At 39.5% G+C, this 23,566-nt stretch overlaps 2 protein-coding genes across 2 annotated transcripts in view; one reads left to right on the forward strand and one right to left on the reverse strand.

Moving 5' to 3' along the window:
* Window positions 1-23,566, forward strand: part of CCT7 (chaperonin containing TCP1 subunit 7) — a 66,658-nt gene that overhangs the window by 31,076 nt on the left and 12,016 nt on the right. Inside the window, exons 2-7 of the mRNA XM_034982250.2 lie at window positions 14,457-14,470; window positions 16,320-16,418; window positions 17,171-17,266; window positions 19,016-19,081; window positions 21,264-21,339; window positions 23,230-23,341. Of these exons, the coding sequence (XP_034838141.1) occupies window positions 14,468-14,470; window positions 16,320-16,418; window positions 17,171-17,266; window positions 19,016-19,081; window positions 21,264-21,339; window positions 23,230-23,341 (452 nt within the window). The 5' untranslated portion in view covers window positions 14,457-14,467. The remainder of the gene's footprint in view (window positions 1-14,456; window positions 14,471-16,319; window positions 16,419-17,170; window positions 17,267-19,015; window positions 19,082-21,263; window positions 21,340-23,229; window positions 23,342-23,566) is intronic.
* On the reverse strand, window positions 5,099-13,608 carry LOC117994379 (zinc finger protein 43-like). The gene is made up of 4 exons (XM_069507609.1): window positions 13,339-13,608; window positions 9,312-10,976; window positions 7,315-8,447; window positions 5,099-6,468 (listed from the first exon to the last, which is right to left on the reverse strand). The coding sequence occupies exons 1-4, from the start codon at window positions 13,522-13,524 to the stop codon at window positions 5,214-5,216; spliced, it is 4,239 nt and encodes a 1,412-aa protein (XP_069363710.1). The 5' UTR covers window positions 13,525-13,608; the 3' UTR covers window positions 5,099-5,213.

Below are 23,566 nucleotides of genomic sequence, written 5' to 3' on the forward strand. Positions count from 1 at the left end.
GGAAAGAGGAATATATATAAGCCCCGCAAATTGCTAATGGGCGTGGCCGCAATTTTAATGACGTCAGCACTAGACTGAAGTTTCGAGCTGATGGCATATATTTATTTCGGCTGACGTCAAAATGACGGCATTTTGATATTAATGAGACATGGTTCCAGCGCAAAAGCAATTTGCGGGACTTATAAGAGACTTATAAGAGGATAAATTGAAATATAGTGCGACAAGGCTATCTTGGCGCGTGGCGGAAATCGGAACTAACGTTGCCGTCAAGGTCAGCTTCGTTCTTTTTTGAATATTCTAAGCATTCTAATCATTCATCTAAGATTCTAAGCCTTAGTCTAAGGCCTTAGTTCTCCAACAGCGCCCCCCTGTCAATGTCATTCAAGTGCCAAGAGCTTGTCACTTAATTAGTCTCACTGACATTGGCTAATCTGTGTAAAGCCAGAAGAAGAACAAAAAAATAAAATAAAAAAATTAGTCTCTACCTTTCTACTCACCTCACCTTTTTTTTTCTTCAATTTATAGACTAGCGCTTGGCTGTAATCAAACCTGGTGGCAAGTGATGATGCAGCCTAAGATGGAGCGCGCTTGCCTAGAAGATGACTATTCACTCTTAACTTGAAGTTGCCCATGTTATAATTGGAGGGGAAAACTGATGGTGGAAGGGTGTTCCAAATCTTAGCGGTTCGAATCAGAAATGAGGAGGCAAATCGTTTCGTATGTATCCGTGGAATTTCGATTACGTACGGGTGCAGACCTTATATACTTACCAATAGAACAACCGAGTGAGTGTCCAATGAATGCAAACTTGTCCCATTTAAAGTGCTCCTGCACAATGACCACAGCTGGGATTAAGTCATACGTAGTGAATTGGACGCCTTTAGGGAAATGATCTGAATAGCCGTTTCCCGGTAAATCTATTGCTACATAGAAGAAATTGTCTGGCAACTGAGTTACCAGCGGCCGGAAAACTGCACTGTGCTGCATTCGCCCCGGGCAAAGAAATACCGGGGGGCAGGATCGTTCGCCCCATGTCAGTCCTGCGAACATTAAAATGTTCTTTTCATCTCACTCGCTCGGCAAGGATTCCTTTGCCTTTTAAAATCAGCGTGGAACGTCGTAATTTTTGCTCGCTAGGGTGCAAAGCACGAGTTGAAATTCAAACGTGACGATCGGACTTTCATCCAAACTTCCACTTAGAGGTGGAATTTCTAAATACCCTTTCTCTTTACAAAGAACACACTCTCAAAATTTCATGTCTCTAGGACTAGCGGTTTAGGCTGTGCGTTGATATATTATAAGTCAGTCAGTCAGTTAGGGCTTTTACAGCGGCTACAGATGGTTTTTTTCGGATAGAACCATAATAGAACGAACAGTTTTGGAATTGATATCGTGCGAAAAAAGCAAATATTTTGCGAAAAGTTAGCCTTTCATACGCTTATTTTAGGAATAAAGATCATATACTTTACCAGCTATATTTCCCCATGGAGCCGTTATGGTAATTTCCCTTTCTGGTTTTGTGAATTTACTCATTATTCCCTGTCTATTTTGAAGTACCTACTTATGTATATAGAAAGTAGGAACCTTTATTTATTGGCACTGATATATAGGAACTCTGCGAGATGCACTAAACTGACAATCACTCGAATTGTCCCAAGGAATTTCACTTACGTATAGGGTGTAACCAGAACGCTGGCAAAAACGAATACAGCGGGGCGATTGTCTAAAACCTGCATCAATCATTATTACAATCTCAATTGTTGATATGATGGGTATATGATAGCATTCAAAAAAATCGGGAAAAAATATATTTTTTTAAATTGTTTTGTAAAAGTTTTCGATATAGGTATATCCATACTAATATTATAAACGCGAAAGTATGTCTGTCTATCTGTCTGTCTGCTAGCTTTTCACTGTTCAACAGTTAACAGATTTTAATGAAATTTGGTGAAGAGTTAGCTTACATCCCGGGAAAGGACATGTGCATACTTTTTATCCATGAAAAGCAAATAGTTCTCACGGGATTTTTAAAACAGCTAAAACCACGCGGACGAAGTCGAGGGCATCATCTAGTTGCAAATAAAACATCTGACTGTCGCGAGAGGTCAACGAACGTTACGTAAGTAGGTTACTCGAAGTAATTGCCGCGTCGTAAGCAGGGCATTAACCCGAGTTTTGCACGCTATACATTGCCGGTTTGGAAAATTCTAAATCACTAAAACTACAAAATGATTGTGTGATTGTGTTTAGGTAGTATAACAATAACGCTAAGTTTTTGCTAGCGTTCTGGTTACACCCTGTATAAGTAAGATATTCATACTGTTATCTAATCAGTTTCATTGATAATCTTGAGTTTTCAGGTAGGTCAGGTACCTACGTACTGATTAATACAATGCAAAGCGAAAGTGGCGATGGGCAGGGCACATAGTTCGTACAACCAATACACGTTGGGGTCCCAAGCTGCTGGAATGGTGACCTCGCACCGGAAGACGCAGCGTTGGAAGATCCCACACTAGGTGCACGGAAGGCATCAGACGAGTCGCAGGGAGCCGCTGGATGGCGGCGGCGCAAGACCGTGGCGTGTGGAAGTCCCTACAAGAGACCTATGTCCAGCTGTGGACGTCTGTCGGTTGATGATTTTATTTATTTTATTTTATTTATTAGGAACACATACAATACATTAATTTAGCACAAATTACGACACTTATAAACAAACACAGGCTGAAAAATATATCTATAAAATTTGTACACAGCATTTGCAAAATATCTTGACAAATAAAAAGAACTTAACTAACTTCTTAACTAAACAAATAACTAAGTTACTTAGGAGATGAACCCACCGTAAAATGATAAGAGCTTTTTTTTGAATGCAGTAGCTGAGTAATGAAATATATCGATGCCAGGTATCTTTTTTGATATTTCGTTAAATTTTGCACATATACTCATAATTGGGACTTGATTTCCTAGATGAGATTTGGTGAAAGGTATATGGAAGATTTTTGGGGATATAAAACTACGGGAGTGTCTATGTGGAACAGATAAGGATATTCGATTGAGAAGCTTACTAAGCTTACTACATTTAAGTTTATTTCGTAATATTTTATGTAATAAGCACAAGTCAAGTATTTCGCGCCTATTTCGAAGAGATGTCATGTTAAACTCAGCCAATCGCTGATAATATGGCTGTCTGTGTGAGATGCCACTGACGTTAAAAGCTAATGATGACATTAGTGTATCATTATCATTAGCTTCGCACAGAGTCGGACTCGCACATGAAGGGATCCGTTAATACGGATCCCTTTACGGATCTACGGAGTCCGACTCGTGATTGTCCGGGGCTTCCTCGAACCATGTGCCCTGCCCATTGCCACTTCAGCTTCGCAACCCGTTGAGCTATGTCGGTTACTCTAGTTCATTAAAACAATACAATTTTACTTAAAATAACTTTGAAGTTTTATTTAATTAAGTGTCAGGTTTCAAAACAGATTTCGTATTTATATATAAACATAAACAAAATAATATTTACAAACATAAAATTAATTAGGTGCATAATCATTTGCTTAGTAACAAAATATAAAATACAATTCAATCAGTACCCTTATTATAAATGCGAAAGTGTGTTTGTTTGTTGGTTTGTCCTTCAATCACGTCGCAACGGTGAAACGCATTCACGTGATTTTTTGCAAAGGTATAGATAAAGACCTGGAGAGTGACATAGGCTACTTTTTATCCCGGGAAATCAAAAAGTTCCCACGGTATTTTTAAAAAACCTAATTCCACGCGGACGAAGTCGCGGGCATCAGCTAGTAATAAATATTAATTGTAAAAAGACATCATGATCATCATGATCATCATGATCAACCCATCACCGGCTCATTACAGAGCACGGGTCTCCTCTCAGAGTGAGAAGGGTTTTGGCCATAATCTACCACGCTGGCCATGTGCGGATTGGCAGACTTCACACACCTTTGAGAACTCTCAGGCATGCAGGTTTCCTTACGATGTTTTCCGTCACCGTTAAAGCAAGTGATATTTTAATTACTTAAAAACGCACATAATCTCCGAAAAGTTAGAGGTGCGTGCCCGGGATCGAACCCCCGACCTCCGATTGGAAGGCGGACGTCCTAACCACTAGGCTACCACAGCAGTAAAAAGACATAATACATGATAATTACTCGAACACCAGAGCCTACATCTTCCACTATCATTGTAGATAACTCTAGTATAGACAGAACTTTTAAGTATAAGTCCCGCAAATTGCTAATATGCGTGGCCGCCATTTTAGTGACGTCAGCACTACACTGAAGTTTCGAGCTGACGGTATATTTTTATCATAGCTGACGTCATTTCGATGTTAATGACTTAATGAGACATGGTTCCAGCGCAATAGCAATACGGTGTTTGACAACTAATCAAATTAGTAACTTTATATCTTTAAACTTGCGCTTAGTATGCGATATTCTATGAGATACTGGAATGTGACGTCACATCGTATTGAAGTAATTTTTTAGTTTAATCGATAATTTAAAATGGTTGTTGCACTTAAAACTAACAAAAGACGTGGAATTTACGTGTTTAGGAAGACCCTCCATTTAATAATCACTGAGAAATAATTGATTTTTGATGTGGTCAAATACCCAATTTGCGGGACTTATACAATGGTCAATGATCAATTATAGCATTGAGATCAAATACAGAATTGAACAGGACCGAACAGCCTCCCGTAAAATGGACAAGATACTTTGCGATCGTAATCTCAGCTTGCCGCTACGCATAAGACCAGCCATACACGGACAGCTTGAAGCAGTCAGGATGGACTGCTTCAAGCTGCGACTGCATATTGAACTGCAGACTTCTACGTACGTACATACACGAACCGCTCAAGCAGTTGCAACTGCTTCGGGCGGTTGAGCGGTCAAGCAGTCGCCAGGCATACACTGACTGCTCGAGCTGTCGACCGACTTGCGCAGTTACCTCCGCCCGCGCTCCTCATTCCACGTCGTGCACGCTTCCCGCCCGCACGCATCGTTTAAGCTACCATCGAGCTGGTTAAGCTAACTGCTCGATGGCAGCTTCAAGCTGTTGACTCTGACTGCAAGAGCGGTCCGTGTATGTTGATCACTGGCTAACTGCTCGAGCAGTCCGTGTATGGTCGGCCTAAGAATCGCACGTTGTTACGTTTTCTATGCTCTTTATGTATTTAAAGAAAATCATCATCCAATTGTTTCAATTAATTCTTTAACCTTCTTCACTTTGAGCAAATTCTGGGTATCAGGGTTATGTGCTTTCTCCATATGCTTCCTCAGCTCATGACTCCTCACGAAACTGGAGACGCATAGAGTGCACTGCAACCGAGACCCCTTATTATGTCTTCGCTTAGCATGCTCAGACCTCCTGGACGAAGAAATGAACTTTTCCCCGCAATCCGGACATTCATACGGTTTTTCCCCCGTATGCCGTCGTCTATGGTACACCGCCGCCATTTTGGAAACCAATTTGGCGCCACAGATATCACATTCGAAATTCCTTTCCCGGGTATGTACAACTGTATGTTCTGCCAACCGTGCTGGGGTATAAAACCTTTTGCCACACCATTGGCATTGATGTGGTCGTATATCCATATGGATCCATAGAATATGATTTTTTAGTTGAGGTCGCGAATGATAAGTTTTATTGCAATAGTCACACGTGAAGGTCGCTGGGTCTCGGATGTTCGATCGACGACTGCGAGGTATAGTTTTCAAGTCAGGCTTAGCATCGGGTTCGCATTTCGCTCTGTGCTCTCTGTAGCAGCCTCGATTAGTGAACTGCACCCCACAAGCACGACAAGTCCTAACATTATGCATCTGAGAATGCACTTCAAACGACGCGTTCCTTTGGAAAGTCCGTCCGCAATCGGTGCAAGTCAATTTCCCAGGTCCGTGGCACTTTTTTTGATGCTGCTTCACTTCTAATACACTTTTGAAAAGCAACGGACATTCTGAACACAAACACATAGCCGTTTTATGCATTTCTGATAGGTGCTCTTTCATTTGTAGACCACGTATGAGCATAGTACCACATAACCAACACGCTTCCTTCTGACCACTGTTACGGAGATGGACATTAAGGAAATAGGGACTTGAGAAACTTTTCCCACAGTCAGTACAATCGCAGGAAGGCCCTGTACGTGGGTGTCTGGGTTTCCGTTCTGGGGTTACCGGTTTCTTTTTGAAACGGTTCGACAAGTGATGCACCAATTCTTTGGTACTACCCTCAAAATTGTTAACACTCTGGACCAGCAAATTGTCTTTTATGATCGCGTAAAACGACTTCGGGGTCTTCAATGGGAATAGACTTTCTATGGAGGTAACGCAATTGGCCCATAGTTTTTGTGAATGGCTCGCGAATGCACGGAACTCGTATGCTGTTGTGGCCACGTGGGTACATGTTATGCACAGTAGCTGAGGACATAGCTGCTCTTCTTCCCTCTGTAACAAGAGAAATGTTATTTTAAACTAAATATATAAAAGGAAAAGGTGACTGACTGATTGACTGATCTGTCAACTCAAACTACTGAACGGATCGGGCTGGAATTTGGCATGCAGATAGCCATTATGACGTAGGCATCCGCTAAGAAAGGATTTTTGTAAATTCAACCCCTAAGGGGGTGAAATAGGGATTTGTAATTTGTGTAGTCCACGCGGACGAAGTCGCGAGCATAAGCTGGTTTCAATTATAAAATACTAGCTTACGCCCACGTTTAGTTAATCCGTCAGATCGATTTTCTTCGTATAAAATGTAGCCTATGTCGCCCGGATCATAGCAACGAATCAATTGACACCTCATTCATCAAAATTGGCCCAGTAGTTCAGGCGCTACGGTGGAACACACATAGATACAAATATACAGTACGCGGCCGAAAGCAATGTACATCGACCTTTAGAAGGATATAGCAAATTTATAGAGCGTTGTCCTTGTCGTTGAGACCGACAAAACGTCATATAGGTATGAGTGACAGAGACAACGCTCTACAAAGCCGAAATATCATTCTAAAGGCCGATGTACATTACCTTCGGCCGCGTACTGTACATACATACATAGACTGCTAAAATCATGACCCTTCCTTTTGGCTTTGCCGTAGTTGAGTAAAAAATATCTGAATACGACGCCAGTCTATCGTAAAAACATAGTTAAATTTAACAGTATGAATTATGATAATTACCACGAATTCCTTCTCCCCAAAACACGATCCAAACTGGCAGAGCATTCTATTTCCCTTTATTATAAATGACAAAATGTGCAGTTCGATAATGCTTTTTCAGTTCAAATGGCCTGATGAAACCGGCACCGCATTTCTCACAATTATGCGCAGTGGCACCTCCCCTGTGCCTCCGTTTCATGTGATCCAACCTTCTAGAAGCTGATAGGAATCTATCGCCGCATTCCTCGCACTCGTACGGCTTTTCTCCAGAATGGATTCTTTGGTGCATATTAAAACCGAGGGCAGTACGCATTTTCGCGCCACACTCACACACGTATATCTTACGTTCTGTTTTGTGAACAAGCTCATGTGACTTGTGATGATTTTTAGTGGAACTACGCTTCCCACATATCTGACAAACAAACGGTAGGACATACAAATGCTTTTGTATTATATGTATCCTTAGCGACGGTTTCTTAGAATATTTCCGGCCGCAATCGTGACATTCGTATATCCCTTCAACTTCGGTATAAGGTTTGGTCTCTGTACAGTGCTCTTTGTGATACATATAGCATTTTCGATTCTCAAAAGTTTTGCCGCAATTCGAGCAGCTAAATAATGTGTGAGCGAACATGTGAGCGTGTAGAGACCTCTCGGTTTTGAAACCTTGCTTGCATATCCTGCACTGTGGTGAATTCGATCCGTGGAGATGGTTATGATTGTCCAAGCTTGATGAGTCGTCGAACATTTGGTGACAAATCTTGCAAGCGTAAACGAAAATCCCGTGAACGATTTCCAAATGATTTGGCAACTTTTCCTTACTTAGAATCTTAGCGCAAATAGTGCAAGCGCCTTTGGTAGATCTCACCAAGTGCTGGTTCAAATATTGGGGGTGACTGAACACTTTACCGCACTTCCGGCATTTGGTTTTGAGGCGATGTTTTGGCACTCTGTTTTTTATACTCTCCCGTTCGCGTTTTCTGTCCGTATTGAGGATATCATTGAGTTTATCGGCAGCTTCTGTTAAGGTATATATTTTGGGAATATGGTCTTTGAAAATTCCGCCTTCTTTTGTGGAGCATAGGTAAACGACTGTATCATCTGGGTTGACAAATAAATTTTCTGTGTTTTTAGTCAGGACTTCGGTCGCTCGACTCCATTCTTGGACAGAACTGCCGCATAGCAATCTGAACTTCCACGCGAACAATGTGTCGTTTGTGCACTCGCTGCATAGGGCTCCGGGCAGGTCATTCTCCGCGAAGATCTGAAACCATGGCACCGATCAGTCTTCATCCTTCTTCATGTATATCAGTTCTATTATAACCAACGATTTCTGATACTTTTGAGAGTAAAACTGTTGTTTGCTTTAAGACCCAATGTTCTAGTCTCACTTCTTGTTTCATTCGGATAGGTTTATCATGCATAAGGGAAATTAATGGTGAGTTCAAGTTTGGGGCTGAAGATGTATATGCACTCTTGCTTGAAGGGAACTATTGAAGTTGCCTTTGCTCTTTACAAAAAATATATAAGCGTTTGTACAGGAACACTAAATCAAAGGCCCCCAGTACAGTTTTCCAAATTATATTCAACACACACTTTTGTTTTTTATTTAATAATTTAAAACTAAAATAAAAAAGCTACATGTTTAAATAAGTAATAATGATTCACTTATATTTAAGTGAAAATTACCCAGCTATGTTTGAAATGAAAACTGCCGTCACCGACATGATAATATTAGTATACCTGGTAGCTAAATTACCTGTAAGTATGACGTGTTACGCGGATGATTACGTGTACCCTATATATTAAACACTTACAATTAATTTTAAAATCTAAAAAAGTTTTCACCGACTGTCAATTTCTTTAACAAATAACAATGTTGCTAAGTAACTAATTTACAGATTACAGAGAGATTGAATAATAATTTCGGCCGAAGGCGCAGCATTCAAACATCCATTAACAAGTTTCTTATAGCATGCAGCAGAAAATAATGTACATCTGCCTTTAGAATGACTTTTGGCTTTGTAGAGTACTGTCTCTGTCACTCATAACAATATCATGACGTTTTGTCGGTCTCAACGACAGGGACAACACTCTAACAAACTTCTGTAATTTATTTCTCTTCAACACAGTCTGGTTCACTAAACACTTTCAACATAATTTTTTTCTCAGGTCTCTTAAATGGGAAGTTGACTTTCTGATGTTTCCTGCTATGGTGCAATAACCCACGGCGTGAGTCAAGCTTTTCGTGGCATTCAGCACACTCAAACTGTTCCCCTTCTTCACTATCATTTGTATGTGCCGATCTCATGTGCCTTTTTAGTCTGTAAGGCAGTCCAAATTTGGCAGGGCAGAGCTTACAACCATGTTTTAGTATCACATCGGTATTTTGGTGTGCTTTACGCATATGCTCTGAGCGCCTCGACGAAGCGCTGAAACTCTCCTTACAAATCTTGCAAGAATACGGGCGTTCCCCTGTATGCAATCTCAAATGCTGGACGTAACCCAACTTACTCTTAAGGACAATCCCACAGTGTTCACACTTAAAGGACAAGTCTAACTCGTGTTTTTTTAGATGCTCTGTCATATGTGCTGTAGCTAGAAGCTTGCCACAATACGCGCAAGGTGCATGAGTGTTTTTCATATGAATTATTTGTATATGTGCCGTCACATACTTTTTTTTGGCGAAACTTTTACCGCAATAATCACAGCTGCATATATTATCTGTGCTACCACGTATACCGACCCGAATATCCCTTTCGCTGTTCTCGTTTTTGATAACTACCCTCGTTTTTGTTGTTTTACAACTTTTGTTTAAATTGCTACAGTTTTTGACATGATACAAGTAGCAGCTTTGGTTTTGGAATATTTTATCGCAACCCGGACAAGTTTTTCGTCTGTGTACAGACATATGCGCGTAAAACGCTTGTTCGGACTGGAATGACTGTCCACAGTCTATGCAAGAGCACGCACCGCGGGAATGTGCTTTGTTTAAATGCTGGATATATTTATTATTTGTTAGAAGTAAGGCAGGGCATTTTTTGCAATCATAAGCTTCTATGTTATGGGCTTCATCAAGATGTGAGACTAGTTCATCACGCGTCATAATCTCGCTACATATATAACAAGCTCGTGTCATATCAATCGATCCTCTTAAATGGATATACAGTTTTAGTGGATGATTAAACTTTTTACTGCAACTCGGACACTGCGGCGTTTGGATGGGACATCTTTTATTTTTAGTTACTTCTTTTCGTTCACTCTCTTTTCTCTTTGTCACTAGTCTTTTATTTATACCTATTTCTTTTCTTTTCACTCTTTTCGTGATTAGTTTTTCACTTTCGACATCTTTACGTTCGTTTTCTTCGCTTTTCACTCTTTTTGCGACTAGACTTTCATTTTCGACATGTCTGAGTTCACTTTCTTTGCTTTCCACTCTTTCTGTATTTAGTCCTTCATCATCCACGTCACTTTCTCGATCATTAACACCTTTTGTGTCTATTGGCTCGTTAAAATCCACCTGTGAGGGCAAATGTGTCCGTAGTCTCTCCGATGCTATGTTTATGTCCAAATCTTTTTCATCAATAACAACAATCATTTGATTATCGCCCATTATAACGAACATAATCTTGTCCTTCTCCAAGCGCTGTGAGGGTAGGTCGCACAGAAGTTGTAACGTCATGTTCCACTTGGAGGATGTCTCCCTGCACATGGCTCTGAAGTTAGCAGCATTTACAGCACTCGTGGAGCATTCCATGCACAGTCCAGCTGGCAGGTCGCCCTCCAGCGGCACCTGCAACCAGTGCTCTAGTCAAATGGTCACCATTTTTATTTTAATAACCTACGATTGGTGACACCACTTTTAAGGGTAGATTAAACCGACTGTGCGACAGTAAAGGTTATATTTTTCACAATATTCTTTTATACCCTTAGAACATCTGGATGGATTTTAATCAATGAGGTGAGTCTATCAATTCACCTAAATTGAGCGACGGTTATATGGCCCTTCCACAATACTTGCGATGCGACGTCACACGAAAAGTATTGTGAAAGGGCCCTTAGCCTAGGTTTTGATTGTATAAAACCAAAATGCCAGCCATAAAATACAAAATGTAGTTAGTAGTCTGAATGAAATAGACATTCAAGGTTACAAGAATTGGCATAAAAATTTGGTTCAATTTCATTTATCGATCCCACATTTGCAAAAAAATATTCAAGGTTATAAAGTTGACAAAAATGGGTTTTTTGCATTATCCAGCTAAACAATAAGTTTTATCATAAAATAGGTCAGACAAAAATTGTAAATCATGCTATTATCTATTAAAATTGTTCTTACACTTTTTCCCCTAAAAATCACCATTATTGAGATATTAAAGCGATTCAAAAAGTTGTGTTACGGCTGTGTTGTATAATAGAAGTAATTGGGTATTTGACTCCAATTTTTTTATTACTTTATTATAAACTAGGATAAAAATAATGACGTAAACTGAAAATAACTAATTAAATCGAACAAGTAACAATATAGTTATAAGCATTTAAACATTTCTGATTAGACAGAGATAGCGATACAGCATTTTGACGTCACACCTTACTAATGCCATAGTAGCTTCGTGCGGTTTCATACAAATTTTCGTTTAGCGAGAAATGGATAGAAGACCCTCCCACTCCAAAATAAAAATGCCTGTAACTTTGTAAATGTTTGTTGGATTTTAATATTTTTTTCAGCGTACGTCATAATAAAGTAATAATATATTTTATCAAATTCAAAAGTAGGAAAATACCTAATGGACATGCATATCATGAAGAACTTTGTTAGTTTGCGTGTCATTGCTTGGGTGCAAGGTCACAGTGGCCATGTAACCATGCATCCTAACAAAACATTAAATCTTTTACATACTTATAGACATAATATTCGTAACAGTTATCAATGTAGGAATGACATACAAGAGCCATACTAAATACTAATATTATAAATCCATACCAATATTATAAATGCAAAAGTGTGTCTGTCTGTCTGCTAGCTTTTCACCGCCCAACCGTTAAACCGATTTTGATGAAATTTGGTACAGAGATAGCTTGCATCCCGGGGAAGGACATATGTTACTTTTTATCCCGGAAAATTAAAGAGTTCCCACGGGATTTTAAAAAACCTAAATCTACGCAGACGAAGTCGCGGGCATCATCTAGTACTACTAATACTTAATCTAGTAATACTTTTTATTCAAGTAAACTTTCACAAGTACTTTTGAATCGTCAACTGCATCTACCACTGGTTCGGAATGTCTTTCCTACCGAGAAGAACCAGCAAGAAACTTGGCGGTTGCTCTTTTCAAATATTTACATTACAATAGTACAATAGTCTTAAAATAATCCGTTTAGACAATTACTATACACTAGTTTATGCTCGCAACTTCGTCTGCAAAAAACCAATAGACGTTGGGGGTCCCAAGATGCTAGAATAGCGACTTCGTACTGTAAAGCACAGAACTGGATGACCACACAAGTGGCAGGGAGCCGTTAACAACCCCCTTGGCGCAATGGTAAGGGCTGTGGTCTCATAAGTGGGAGGTCCCGGGTTCGATTCTGATTTTATAAATTCTAAATTTCTGGTCTGGTCTGGTGGGAGGCTTTGGCGGTGGCTAGTTACCACCCTACCGGCAAAGCCATGCCGCCAAGCGATTTAGCGTTCCAATGTAACAATGCAGTGTAGAAACCAAAGGTGTGTTGGTTTTAATAAAAACTGCCATACTCCTTCCAGGTTAGCCCGCTTCCATCTTAGACTGCATCATCACTTACCACCAGGTGTTTACCATTAAGGTTGGTGTCCACTGGCTTTATTATGTCTAGTGTACAACCAGCCTTAACTTACTAATAACCTATTAATCTATAAGATTCTATATTTTAGCATAAAAACACTTAAACGTAGAGCGGAGCGAGACCAATAATTAATCTATGACTTAAACAATGTTTTATAACTTATTTCTATAGAAAGTTTATGCTTTATTGCATCGGATTCGTCGAAATACTGAAAAATTACAGGAAAAATAATAATATTCATAATTGGAACAGCGGCCATTTTGGAATATACGTGCCGTTCCGTTCGTCGCAGAATTTTGACGAAAACTTAAGTATCAAACGGATATTGATAAACCTACCTGAATTCCAGTTACGATCTCGAGCAGTTGAGATAATGTAACGGGCTTATCTCCTTCCATAATAACTGTATCACTTAAACGTACTTGTCCTTCTGAAGTGTCCCCCATACAAATTCTGCACTTGTTAATCCCGTCTCCTCGTATAACGTGCGATACTAAAGCTTTTACATCAACCTGCCTACTCATTTTCAGTGTTTTCAGAATATTTTTCCACAAATTTTATAAAAATCGACGTGAAGCGGCTTTATTATTCAAGTCGAAACCACAGAGTACAGACCACATAGATTAATAATTAACAAATGTCAAAATTCACCACAGTGTAAATATCGTATGTTAGATTTTTTTAGAAAATATCGATTTAATCAAGTCGAAGAAATCGAATAAAAGTTATTACTTTATAAACTTTATACTCGATTTTTTTTAGATTCAAATAAACATAAAAAATGTTTACCATTTAGGATTAAAATATTATTTGTTTGCATCACTCATAAGACAAATTTTATTTGCGTCAGTAACCATGCTGCTTCTGTTTTTAATTTCCTCCCATTGGGGTAGAAGTTGTTTACTGTGTTTTAGCTAGTTTCATCAAGAAGTTTAAGCAACAAGCTTCCCTAATTAGTAACGTCAATAAGTTTCCCCAACAAGTATCTGCAAAAAGTTTTTGCAAAAAGTTTCAAAAACAAGTTTCTACAATAATTTTTTTTACAAGTTTCAATAATAAGTTTTGTCAACAAGTTTCATTAACAAGTCTCGTCAAGAGGTTTCAGCAAAAAGTTTCGGCAACAAGTTTCAACAACAATTTCAACAAGAAGTTTCGTTAACACGTTTCATCAACAAGTTTCGTCAATAAGTTTCGGCAACAAGTTTCATCAACAAGTTTCATCAATAGGTTTCAGCAACAAGTTTCGCCAACAATAACAAAAAATCGGGCTAATAATTGTAACATCGGACAATAAATCGATATATCGAATACCACTCGATGCGAACTAAACTGACAACTGTTAGAACGTCATATGTGGTCATATGACTTTGATATAAGTCTTTAGTCTAGTGTGCTGTGTGGTCTAGTCTATAGTTCTAATTTGTCTGTGGATTGTGGAATTGTTTTGGTTTGCAAAGAGATTTCAAGATGGTAATTAAATTTAATTTTAATACTTTAATCTTTTCTAATTTTCTTTGTATAATGCGATATATATATTCTTAATTATACGAATGCTTTAACCACAAAAATATTTCAGTCAAAATCGGTGTATTTTCAGATGAAACTTAGTACAAAAGTAAAGGTTATTTTTGGAAGTTTCTATGTTGGTTTTAAATTAAAATACATTTCTTTATGTATTAAAACATTAATTCATAATGAACCGTAATCGCAATGAATGAGTTGAACTATATTAAATCGTGTTTTTGTACAGTTATTTGCAGTTTTAGGTTATTTTTGTGTTGATAAAATTTTGGCGATGACTAATGAGCTGAAAAGTTCTTTAGTAAGTACTTTCTATTATTTTTATTCATCGAAAATATTAGTTTTTATCACGAATGAAAGTTTACCATTTATGTCGATCGTGAATATCAACTATAATCATGAAAAATATCCATATTACCGACCAGGTGTTCCGCTACCAACTACCGTGACCAAAAACAAATTATTTTTAAATGTATTATTTAAATTAGCCGACTCGCCCGGCTTTATTTGAATTTCTGAAATATTTTCCTTAGTGGTAGTTTTTTGCTGAACATGATTCTGTGTGCATTATCTCTACATAGTATGAAATAAAGTCTTTTCCCGCTGTCTGTATGTATGAACGCGTAGATCTTTTAAACTACGCAACGGATTTTAATGCGGTTTTCACCAATAGATAGAGTGATTCAAGAGGAAGGTATATAGCTATAGTTTAATTCTCAATAAATTAGAGATCCCTAGAGAAATTGAAATAATGTGAATTAGGTCGGAAAAAATCCTCTCATTTGAGAGTTTCCGAGGCAATGACACCTTAATGACACCACATTAGTATCTACATTGCACCCATGCGAAGCCGGGGCGGGTTGCTAGTCAATAATAAGCTGTGATGGCCTAGCAGTTAGGACGTCTGCCTTCTAATCAGAGGTCGGGGGTTTGATCCCGGGGACGAACCTATGTGTGGTATGGTAAGTGATGATCCAATCTAAGATGGATGTGGGGCGCGGGCTAACCTGGAAGGGGTATGGCAGCTATTATTAAACCCATGCCCCTTTGGTTTCTACACAGCATCATACCGGAACACTAAAAACCGCAACGCTTGGCGGCACGCGGACTGGTGGTAAGTAGCCACAGTGGAAGCCTCCCACCGGGCCAGACTAGAAATTTAGAAATCATAAAATTCCAAACCCTTGCTGGGAATCGAACCCGGGACCTCCCATTAATAAGACCACAGCTCTTACACCTGCGCCTTTGAGGTCGATGATGATAACATTTTTGCTTTATGACAAGCAAATGACAATTATGGATCAGCCAACTTTTTTTTTTTTTTTTTTTTTTTTTTAAATTTTGTGATTTGCGATCAGTCCGAGGACTTTTAGCAAATTAGGTGTAGGTTATTGTTATGTAGCGGCTGCTCCTCTTTAGGAGCTAGCACTCAACTCTTTATTGCCTATCAAGAAGCGAGGTCGAGAATACATTTTCTCTTTAGGCGTCTCGGGTAGTCCTCAATTAAGAGCCTGGTGGCTAGTGGATTCGGATGCATTAGAAGCCGTTCTTTGTAGAGTTTCGCTAGCCCCCGAACTTCCTCCTTTATTGATATTACGTTCAGGTTCTGATGGAGTTCTTCATTTGTTATAAACCACGGCGTGTTAGCGATCGAACGTAAAATTATATTTTGCATTCTCTGTAATATGTTGAGGCTGGAGTCACATGCACTACCCCAGTTGTGCGCCATAGGCCCAGGTTGGCTTCAGGACTGATGTGTATATAAGCCAACTAAGCAATATATTGTATCATGTTGCAGCAACCGCAGATCTTAGTGCTGAAGGAGGGGACGGACCAGTCGCAGGGCAAGCCGCAGCTGGTGTCCAACATCAACGCCTGCCAACTGGTTGTGGATGCTGTAAGTGTAACCTTTTGCATTTATTTTTAGGGTTCCGTACCTCAAAAGGATGAAACACCGACGCACGTGCTTATGTGCATGGGCGTGGCAGAACATCGTGAGCGCCATCTGGGTTCCCCGACCTAACTATATGTAGCCCTCGGCAACCTGGGCGGTCTACTCGGCTTCTAGAGCGAGCTAGGATGGCTGGAGTGAAGACTTCAGCGGGGAGGGACAAAGCACGCGCAACAGACGGAAACGTTTAAGTGCGGAAACCAGCCCAGAGTGAAGAAAAAGAAGAATGATAAAAGGAGCCCCCATAGAAACACTCTGTTGTCTGTCTCGCTGTCCGTTGTGTCTGTCAAGAAACCTATAGGGTACTTGCCGTTGATCTAGAATCAAGACATTTGGCAGAAGGGTAGGTCTTATAGCAGACATGAGGGGAAAAATCTGAAAACTGAATTTGTGGTTACATCACTAATAAAAAATTATAACGTGTTCATTAACAAATAATTTACACAATTAAATACTTTCAAAGTAAGATAACTACGCCTTGTGAGGTATCATATTTTATAAATTTAATTTAATTTTAATTCTTTACTGGTATATTCTAAAATAGTGTTTGATTTATCGTACAAAATGTCGAAAAAATACGACTGTAGTACGGAACACTTGGTGCGCGAGCCTGACTCACCGGTTTTTTTTGTTGTTCTTGATAAGTATGAGACAGTTCACGGCGTACATAATTTATTTACTGATTTGTGTTGGTTCAGGTCCGCACGACTTTGGGCCCCCGGGGCATGGACAAGCTGATCGTGGACCACAACGGCAAGGCGGTCATATCCAACGATGGCGCCACCATCATGAAGGTAACCTTATGCTCCACATGGACTAAACAAATTTCCCTTAGGGGTTGAATTTTCAAAAATCCTTTCTTAGCGCATATCAAATGTCCATGTGATAATAGCAATATATGCATGCCAAATTTCAGCCTGCTATGCGATTGCGGGACAATGACAGCTAGAATGTCACGATCGCAATCACCTCTGATTGGCTGACGCTCGCTCACTATGCATTGTTGCAACAAGAATCATAAAAATTCAGCCAATCACAACAATTGAGATTGTAATAATGATTGATACACGTTTTAGGCCCTACTGATCTGTCCATGATATTTCAGTCCGTGCATTGATATATCAGTCAGTCAGTCGGCTTTTCCTTTTATAAATATACAACGTTAGTTTAGTATAATATGCAAAATTTGAAAGTAGTTTTTTTTTTTTTTTTTAAAGAATATTATCCATATTAAATGACTAATATTCCCCTTTCCTCTCCAAGTAAGTGTCAAGCTTGTGCTAGGAGTAGGTACGACAATAGTGCAACGGGCGGGGTTTGAACCGTCGACCTTTCGGTTTTCAGTCCACTCCTATACCGGTTGCTATTGAGGCTCAGAGAGTTTGTTCAGAATGAGTAACAAAATCGATTGCAATCATTTGTACTATGGGTTACTACTTTGAAATCCTGCAAGTTTGAGCATCTAGTTGAATGAATACCAGCTGATTAGAGCCGCGCGAGCGGGAGCGCGCACGATCGACGCTAGCCGTCCCGTTCGCTCACAGCCGCTCGATTGGGGTGACCATGTTTTTGCGCGACAGCGACTCAACACAACAAGCTTATATAACTTCGTAAATTTTCATTAAATATTTTTGAAATTTTGTATACAGGAATATTTTTTTGGTTTTGCACATTTTTTTTTATGTTGTATAGAAACGAAATTTAATTAACACGTATTTTTTATTTTACTTAAGAATACCAAAGTTATCGTTTACCAAAGATATCCACTTTTGAACAGATGATTAGGGTCACCCTACAAACGCTATCTTCAGCTGTTGACTAAAATGCACGCACTCACACCCGTAGGGCGATTGTCTAAAACCATCAATCATTATTACAATCTCAATTGTTCTGATTGGATGAATTTGTGCGATTCTTGTTGCAACAATGCATTGTGGCCAATAGTGAGCGAGCATTAACCAATCAGAGATGATTGCGATCGTGACATTGTAGCTGTCAAACAACCGCGGTAGGGCCACCGATGACGCGCGCGGCGGCCGTTGACCTCTGCGCGCTTTAATATCGTCTAAGATGCGAACCTTTGTTTACGAATAGTATGACCATGATTTGTTTATTTTAAGGTAAAAAAATTATTTCAAAAAAGGTAGGTACAAAATTATGAATGGAAATGTGTTCTATTAACGATACAGAACCACCAAAAAAAATTTGTGCAAAACCAAAAAAAAATTCCTGTATAAATATTCATTATGTAAAAATATTCGACACGCGTTTCGGTTTTTGCGTTAAGTAAAACTGACTGTTATGTATATCAAAGTTTGTGTTTAGAGTAGGTACCTACTTCTTACTTTGTTGTATGAATAAAGTTAATGTAAGTGGGTAGGTTGCAAAAATTCTATGACAATTAGTTCACGTTGGCACTCCTCAGTGAATACATATTCTAATGGTGAACTCAAGTGTTTGATTTACTAATCCAAACATATTACTAACGTTAAGTAAAATTGAGTATTGTCTCTATTTAAATTGTTTTTTTTTTTAACTTTCAGCTGTTGGATATCGTCCACCCGGCGGCCAAAACTCTGGTGGACATCGCTAAATCACAGGACGCTGAGGTAAATATAGTATACAAATTTATCCTTAGCCTGATAGAATGGAATCAAGCAGACTTCTAGAAACCAAGAACCAAAAGCAGGCGAGAAAGAGGCGATCTAATTTAAACTTACAAAATACTAAATAATTATTATAATGTCCCAAATTTTGAGAGCATGTATTTGAGAAGGAGCAATCCTAGATTTAGGGGACATGATATGAAGCTACAATATCAATTGCCATCGTCAAATTCATTAAAACACTTTCTGACCAACAGAGTTGTTCACATATGGCCTAAGGATGTGGTTATGTCAAGTTCTGGTAACCTTCAACAATAGATTGGACAAACATTTGGAAAACTCCAAGCACTTCTGATATACACGCATCAGCGAAAGCTGCTTAGTCTATTCAAAATAACATTATCTATATATATAAAAGGAAAAGGTGACTGACTGACTGACTGACTGACTGAATGACTGACTGACTGACTGACTGATCTATCAACGCACAGCGATCGAATCGGGTCGGGCTGAAATTTGGCATGCAGATAGCTATTATGACGTAGGCATCCGCTAAGAAAGGATTTTTGAAAATTCAACTCCTAAGGGGGTGAAATAGGGTTTTGAAATTTTGTAGTCCACGCGGACGAAGTCGCGAGCATAAGCTAGTTTATTCTAAAATCCTTACGTTTTAACCTAACTTCCATTTTTTTTTGTTGCACGGATTTGGCTGAAATTCGGAATGGAGATAGATTATTCCTGTCTTGGCATAGGTTGCTTTTTATCCATGAAAATCAAAGAGCTCCCACAGGATTTTTAGAAATCCAAACCCACGCGGACGAAGTCACTGGCATCAGCTAGTACTTAATCCATACTAATATTATAAATGCGAAAGTGTGTCTGTCTGTCTGCTAGCCTTTCACAGCTCATCGATTCAACAGATTTTGATGAAATTTGGTATAGCTTGCATACCGGGGAAGGACATAGGTTACTTTTTATCCCGGAAAACCAAAGAGTTCCCACGGGAGGTTTCCCGTAAAAAGCTTTTTTTTTTTTTTTTAATTCGTTATAAGCGCACGCTTGACCACGATCACACCTGATGGAAAGTGATGATATGGCCTAAGATGGGACGCGTTTGCCTAGAAGGTGCCTATTCACTCTTGTTTTAAAGATACCCGGATTATAATTGACAGGAAACACTGATCTAGGAAGAGTATTCCAGACCCTAGCCATGCGTATAAGGAATGATGACGCAAAGCGTTTCGTACGCGAAGATGGAATGTTGACGACATAGGGGTGAAAACTCGCCCGGTGTCTTGCGGTACGGTGGTAGAAAGGTGAGGGAGGGACAAGATCGAACAGCTCCTGAGCACACTTTCCGAAATATATCCTGTAAAACACCGATAGGCCGGCAACTTTTCTATTACCTTTATATAAAACGGCAAGTTTTAAGATTTTTAATTACACGCCATACTCTTACAAATACTCATACACGCCATACACACAATGACTATTTTTTAGCTCCGTTCAATCGAACTCATCCTGTCAATCACAGATGTTGGTGAGGACTGTTAAGCTCGTGCACGTCACTCTTGTTGGTCCCAGCAGAATACCAGCGCTCAGGTTTTATTCTTAAAACCTGCAGCATTAATGCTGAGCTGGGGCCATTTCATCTTGTGCCAAGTGGGTGCAAGAACTAATTTTAGATTAAATTAATTATTAAATACTTCTTATTATCTACTAACTACTACCTACTAACTACTACCTACTAAAAAAAAAAATAAAAAAAAAAAAAAAAAAAAAAAAAAAATAAAAAAAAAAAAAAAAAAAAAAAATAATAAATAAAAAAAAAAAAAAAAAAAAATTTAGAGGTAGGCTTATTTATTTATTTATTTATTTTACTACCTACTAACCATTAATTTTAAGTTTGTTTGTACCTACCTTAGGCATAAGATGAATAAACTAGTTTTCTTTCTTTCTTTCTTTCTTTCTAACTTTTCGGCGGTGATCAAGACTTTGAAGCTTCCCCAAAAGCTAAAGCGTCAAGTCAGCTTTTCCTTTTATATATTTAAGATGATTATAAACACGGATCCAATTTCCCAATTTCCATTGAGGACACCCACAATAAATGATTTATTTATATATGTTGCGTTAATTTTCAGCATTCTATGAAATAAATGACCCAAGTCATGCACCCTCCTTTCAGGTTGGTGATGGTACCACTTCGGTGGTGATCTTGGCGGGAGAACTGTTGAAGAGGCTGAAGCCTTTTGTTGAGGAAGGCAAGTATTATATTCTACTAGATGATGCCTGCGACTTCGTTTGAAAATAGGTTTTTTAAAAATCCTGTGGGAACTCTTTAATTTTCCGGAATAAAAAGTAGCCTGTGTCACTCACCAGGTTTTTATCTATACCCATGCAAAAACTCACGTCAATCCGTTGTAACGTGATTGAAGAACAAACACACTTTCGCATTTATAACAAGGGTACTGTTTAACTTATGCTCCTGACTATTCGCGTGGACTACACAAATTTCAAACTCCTATTTCACCCCCTTAGGGGTTGAATTTTCAAAAATCCTTTCTTAGCGGATGCCTACGTCATAATAGCTATCTGCATGCAAAATTTCAGTCTTGATTCGTCCAGTAATTTGAGCTGTGTGTTGATAGATCAGTCAGTCAGTCACCTTTTCGTTTTATATGTTTAGATTTTAGATTCTATTCACCCAGAGAATTTAGTATAAGGCTCTCCCTGTCACCAATCAATCAAAAATAGTTAGCGCCCACTTTGCATCTATAATTTGATTTGCATCACGAAGCTGTGATAGCCTAGTGGTTAGGACGTCCGCCTTCTAATCGGAGGTCGGGGGTTCGATCCCGGGCACGCACCTCCAACTTTTCGGCGTTATGTGCGTTTTAATTAATTAAATATCACTTGCTTTAACGGTGAAGGAAAACATCGTGTGGAAACCTGCATGCCTGAGAGTTCTCCATAATGTTCTCAAAGGTGTGTGAAGTCTAGCAATCCGCACATGGCCAGTGTGGTAGACTATGGCCAAACCCCTTCTCACTCTGAGAGGAGACCCGTACTCTGTAGTGAGCCGGTTATGAGTTGATCAATTTGTATGGTATTACATAATAACGTGCGGGTTGGGTTTCGGGAAAACATTTTCGTATCTTGGAACTCTTGGTGATTTCCGTATGTGCTAAATCTCAAAACAGAAATTAGCACACTGTATTCACTATAATACAGCTGTGGTAAGTACATCCGCCTTCTGATCGAAGGTCGGGGGTTCGATCCCGGGCACGCACCTCCCAACTTTCCGGAGTTACGTGCGTTTTAAGTAATTAAAACTTGCTTTAACGGTGAGGGAAAACATCGTGAGGAAACCTGCATGCCTGAGAGTTGTCCATAATGTTCTCAAAGGTGTGTGAAGTCTACCAATCCGCACATGGCCAGCGTAGTAGACTATGGCCAAAACCCTTCTGTCTGAGAGGAGACCCGTGCTCTGCAGTGAGCCGGCGATGGGTTTGATCATGATCATGGATTGTATAAGTGTAACACATTTGCAGGCGTACACCCACGTATTGTTTTTTTTTTTATTTTTTTTCAAATCAACTTTCACAAGTATTTTCGAATCGTCGGATGCTTCTACCACTGGTTCGGAATGCCTGTATCTTCTTCTTCTTTCTTCTTTGGGGCTATACAGGTCCTTACTATCCCTCAATCACTGCGACCGTCTCCGATCTATTGTGTTTGCCTCCACTTCACACTTCCTTATCAAATCCTGTGGCCGCCAGATACAGCAGCACCTTCTTGACTGGAATTGAAGTAACATCCTCCGGATAAATGATGTGTCTCCCTAGGTGGACGCTACGTTTGTGCATCAGAGCAGGGCAGAAGCAGATAATGTGCATCGGAGTCTCGGGAGACTCGTGGCACAGCCTGCAGATGTCCGAGCCCTGGAGCTTAAGGTTATACATGTGCCTTTTCAGGCCACAGTGACCCGTTAAAGCTCGCACCAGGATGCACATATTACTTCTGTTAAGCGACAGCACCTCAGATGCTACCTTCTTGCTGAAGGATTTAACCAGCGCTTTCGAGTGGTTTAACCCTGGCAAGTTTCTCCAGCGGTTGAGTGTGTCATACTAGCAATTGTAACATATTTGCAGGTGTACACCCACGTATCATAGTGCGCGCGGTGCGCAACGCGGGCCGGCTGGCCGTCGACAAGGTCAAGGAGCTATCTGTCAGGGTCGAGAGCCAATCCCCCGAGGAACAGAGGTGAGGGTATTAAAAAAACCAGCCAAGTGCGAGGGTTCCGTACTACAGTCGTATTTTTTCGACATTTTGCAGGATAATTCAAAAGCTATGATGCATAAAAATCTGTTTAAGAATGCACAGGTGAAGACCTTTCATATGATACCCCACTTGATATAGTTATCTTACTCCGAAAGTTGAAAATACTAATTATTAGTTCATGACCACAATTTAATTTTTTTTGTGTGA

The sequence above is a fragment of the Maniola hyperantus genome, chromosome 26 (genome assembly GCF_902806685.2).
Source record: "Maniola hyperantus chromosome 26, iAphHyp1.2, whole genome shotgun sequence".
Classification (NCBI taxonomy): domain Eukaryota; kingdom Metazoa; phylum Arthropoda; class Insecta; order Lepidoptera; family Nymphalidae; genus Maniola; species Maniola hyperantus.